This window comes from Symphodus melops (assembly GCF_947650265.1).
Source record: "Symphodus melops genome assembly, chromosome: 2".
In the NCBI taxonomy this organism is placed as follows: domain Eukaryota; kingdom Metazoa; phylum Chordata; class Actinopteri; order Labriformes; family Labridae; genus Symphodus; species Symphodus melops.
In genome coordinates this window covers 25,543,376-25,547,896 of record NC_136692.1, presented here as the reverse complement: position 1 = coordinate 25,547,896, position 4,521 = coordinate 25,543,376, and the positions used below count along the sequence as shown (strand labels likewise).

Genomic DNA, 4,521 nt, shown 5'->3' with positions numbered 1-4,521 from the left:
TAGACAAAGGTGGAGTTGTCGGAGCTGTTTTCTTAAGCTTGCGGAAAGCCTTTGATACAGTTCTTTCAATATGTTCCCATGTCTAAACTCTCCACCGTCAACTTTTTGTATAATACACTTGCAAGGATACCATCATACTTATCCAATAGAATGTAGTGTGTAAAAACCATAATGGGTGTACAACAAGGACCTGTTTGAGGCCCACTACTTTTTAGACTCTACATCAATGACCTTCCACAGTAATGTCATGCAGTAGAGGTAGAACTATACGCAGATGACACTGTTTTTTACACTCATGCAACATGAGCTCAGCTAGTAGCTGTAAAACTAGCCAGCGCTTTGATAGGATACATCAAGAAAATGCCATTGATGTATCATAATTCAGAGATAATATACTAACAAAACCTATCAACCTTTGAAAAATCTCTGTACAGTTTAGAACATTTTAAACGACTTGGCTCCAACCTATTTGTGCAAGTTTGTCTGTTACCATGCCGCTAGCTCTGTAAGGTCCACCAGAATAGGTGGACCTTACAGGCCCGTTACAGGACCTTACCATTCATAACTGCACTATACCCTTTCATATACAGCCTTTGGGCAGGCAGCTTTCTCACTCTCATAGTATCTTTAAACTGTTAAAACTCAAGTCATGTTGAATAAAAAACACACAAATGGAAAAGAACAAGACAGGAAAGTTTAGTTCAACTGCATGGTCTTTATTGATTTTTGCTGGTACTTGAAGTTTATCCCTCAATCTCATCAATGTCCACATCAACGGTCTTGCTGCTGGTGACCACCTTTCCATCCACAACTGTCTCCACCACTGTAATGACTTTTGTGACCACTGAAAAATGAAAGAAACAACAGTGATCAGCAAATTTCATCATGTTTCTTAAAGCACTTCAAAACTTAGGTTTCAATTTTAATGATCAAAGCATGTTTGAGAGAAATGTCTTACCTTGCTTTGTGCTGATTAAAACAAAAAAGAAAAATAAGAAAAGGGAACACGTTAGTCTCAGGCATTTTTACATTTTTCATTTAGTGTCCTCAGTGTGATGCCGACAGGTCTCACCTCTCATCCTCCCCATCCAGCAACCTCCTGTACTCTGCGATCTCCATCTCCAGACGGGTCTTGAGGTCCAGCAGCATGTCGTACTCCTGCTTGTTACTGGTGATGTTGGCGTGAAGCTGGGATAGCTGAGCCTCTAGGTTTGTGACCATGTTCTGGAGATTTCCGAGCTGTGCAGCGTAGCGGGCCTGAGTCTCTGCAAGGGTGCCCTCCAGCGACGCTTTCTATTGTGGTTGGAGGATAAGGTTGTTAGGATGAATAGAAATCAAAAGATGTTACTTGACGCTTGTAATCGGCTTGTCCAAGTCAAATCTGCTGCAAAACATGTTGACGTGAGCATGAAGCTAGCATGTGGTGCTGCATTCTCTGGGTTACTTTTAGACTCCTGCAATCTTGGATCATCAATTTAAGTATTTTATAATAAATTCTATTTTGACATACCATGCTCAGATGGGATTGCAGTTCAATCTGAAGCCTCTGGAGGGTACTCTTCAGGTCCTTAATCTCTGTGCGGGATGTTGTCAGGGTCTCTGTGTGTGTCTTTACTTCCTGTTCAATACCAACAACCTGGGCAGAGCAGAGAAATAGCATGTCATGGGTTACCCAACAGTTACATGTACTGACATCTCACCATAAATAAAGTAGATCAATACTCTTCAAAAGTAGCCAGTATTCTACACAGTCATATAATCTCACCTTGGTCTGGTACCATGACTCGAGTTCCTTGCGGTTCTTGCCGATGACAGCCTCATAGTGATCCCTGATCTCTGACATGGTCTTGTTCAGGTCTACAGAGGGAGAGGCATCCACGGACACATTGACCTGTCCTCCCATCTGACTCCTCAGCAGAACCATCTCCTGCAGGTGATAAACAACAATCCATTCAGTCAGTAAGTGCATTAACTTAAAATGATCTTGTCATTATTTATTACTTTTCAATGGCTTCTCTGTTTTAGTGTGTTGCATGAACAGTTTTGGGTTTTGTAATCGTTCTTTGTGTGTTTGTGTGTGGTGTCAGTGTGAGTGTGCCTGTGTCAGACAAACAGAAGCAATGAGCTAATGGAGGAAGAATGGAAAAAGGAGAATTGAAGGAAGTGTGCAGAGTGGAGAGGGCCAGGTCTGGGAAAAGGCAGAGGGCATTTTTGTGAGCAAATAATAACCAGGTTAGGCCACAATAGATGGCTGTAATGGATGGTGACAAGTCTGTCTCACAGTGAATAGCTGCTGTGTTTAGGTGAGTGCTGCTGAAAAGATGAAAGATGATGAGTTTGATTAATCACTGGCGTATTACCATACTTTCAGGTTAAGTATATACACAAAGTGGGTGTTGGCCCGAGTGTAGGATCTGTTTCAGGGGCGTTGACAGATGATAAGTCTGAGGCTTGACTCCGCTCAAACTCCCATCAACAAACCTTGTGTTGGTTAAATTAGTGCAGCTCTCCTGCCTGTTTTCTACACTCCTCACCTCTTCATGGTTCCTCTTCAGCATGATGAGCTCTTCCTTCAGGGCCTCATACTGACTCTCCAGGTCCATCCTGGCCATGTTCAGCTCATCCAGCACCCTCTTCAGTCCAGCAATGTCCGCTTCCACAGCCATCCTCATGGCCAGCTCGTTCTCATACCTGAAGACAGGGCGCACAGGTCAGAGTGTTTTTGATTAGTGTGTGGAAGGAATAGAAGTGATCAGAACAACATGAGATGGTGCTAATGTTTCAGAGCAAATAAGGGCCAAAGCATGAGGACACAGAGAATACACTTACTTCATTTTGAAGTCATCAGCAGCCAGTTTTGCGTTGTCAATGTCTAGGATTGTCTTGGCGTTGAGTCTGGAGGCAATCCGGATCTGATGAGGACAAAAACACAGACATAAAGATACAAGTTAGAAAAAAAGGTCTGCCTGTTTTTAAACAGTTTAATTACCAAAGCAACATCTTAGATGTGACACATTTTAAAAAAGCAGACAGGGATTTAGATTTGTGATATACAAATGTTATATTCTGACTTGCACAGTGTTTGACCTGTTGTGATTTCTTGGGGTTTAGGTTGTTAATTGGTGTACAAAATAAAGAGAATTTTTATCAGTCAGATAATTAAGTTCCTAAAGTGACAAAAACAAACAAACAATGAATAATATTTGAATTGTATATTAAACATACATACACCACTCAAACAATCTCATGTAAGTAATTGTGCATGATTACAAAATGATTATTTCAAAATAAAATAATGGTTGTATTTTTCATTTTTCAACTACTGTGAAAATGTTTTACTTCAGTTTTTTACACTGTTTTTGATTTATTGGAGACCAACGTTGTTTCTTTGTCTAATTATCTCTACATCACTGAACACTGAGAGCAGGTTGTGATGCACAGGAATGGATGACAGCTATGACAATCAGCATGTTCAGCTTTGTTTTTGTGTTATGAGCTTCCTGATAAGGTGGCGTCACATGTCACTGATGTCCTGGCTCTCTAGCTAATAGTTTAACTGTCAAAGCTCCAAGTTTGATACAAACAATGTGAAAAACATCAATGTGCATGATTTAACTGAGAGATCAAGCTATGTGTCTGTTTTCTCTTACCTTGTCCTTCAGGTCTTCGATGATGACAAAGTAGCGGCTGTAGTCGTGGCAGATGACAGTTCTGGACTGGTACCAGTCTCTGATCTGCTTGTCCAGCCGGTCATTCTCCTTCTCCAGCGTGCGCACCTTCTCCAGGTAGGAGCTAAGACGGTCGTTCAGGTTCTGCATGGTGGCCTTCTCGTTGGCCCCAACGTGGAGGTCCAGGCCATCAGACAGGTTGAAGCCTCTTGCGGAGGGTGCAAAGTTCATCTGGGAGGAGGAGATGCGGGTGCCATGGCCGCCTGCTCCACCGTAGACACTGGTGGTCTTCTGACCGTAGGATCTGAAAGACATGCTGGAGGTTTGGAGGTTGACCAGGTAGGATCACTGGAGCTGATCTGCAGTTGGAGTTGTTGCTTTGGCCTCCATGGTTATATAGCCACCACACGCAGCAGAGTGGGACGGGCCAGGAGGAGCAGTTGAAAGAAAAGAATGCGGCCAGCAGGTTTCCCCCCTACTCCTCCATACAATCTCTCAATCAGCACGGGTGTGGTGAAGGGAGGGGATAGGGGTTCACCCACCTTTTCAGGTAGAACTTGTGATTCCACATTTATTGAATAGTTTTCAGTTCCATTTCTCAAGAGCATTTAACTTTAAGCAGTCTAAATCTGTAGCTTTTTTAATCTGATTGCCAGAAAGCAGGTGTAAAGACAAGAATATAGCTTCAAATATTGCATTCATGTAGAAGGAAGTTTTGTGTGCACTTATCTAGTAAAATGTTCACTCACAGCGGTGACAGAAATGACACATACCAGTGACAATTTCACCTCAGTGAAACTTTGGCTCAAAGGTGTAACACAAAGCATTTCTAAAATAGCTTAGGTTATTTCTG

At 42.3% G+C, this 4,521-nt stretch overlaps 1 protein-coding gene across 1 annotated transcript; it reads right to left on the bottom strand.

Annotated features, from left to right (window-relative positions):
- Window positions 1-1,068: 1,068 nt before the first annotated feature.
- LOC306820686 (keratin, type I cytoskeletal 13-like) lies at window positions 1,069-4,133 on the bottom strand (the record flags this gene model as incomplete). Its single annotated transcript, XM_079338609.1, has 6 exons — window positions 3,651-4,133; window positions 2,830-2,912; window positions 2,535-2,691; window positions 1,766-1,927; window positions 1,511-1,636; window positions 1,069-1,293 (listed from the first exon to the last, which is right to left on the bottom strand). Exons 1-6 carry the CDS (start codon window positions 3,981-3,983, stop codon window positions 1,069-1,071), a joined length of 1,086 nt encoding a protein of 361 aa, XP_079194735.1. The 5' UTR covers window positions 3,984-4,133.
- Between the last annotated feature and the right edge of the window lie 388 nt (window positions 4,134-4,521).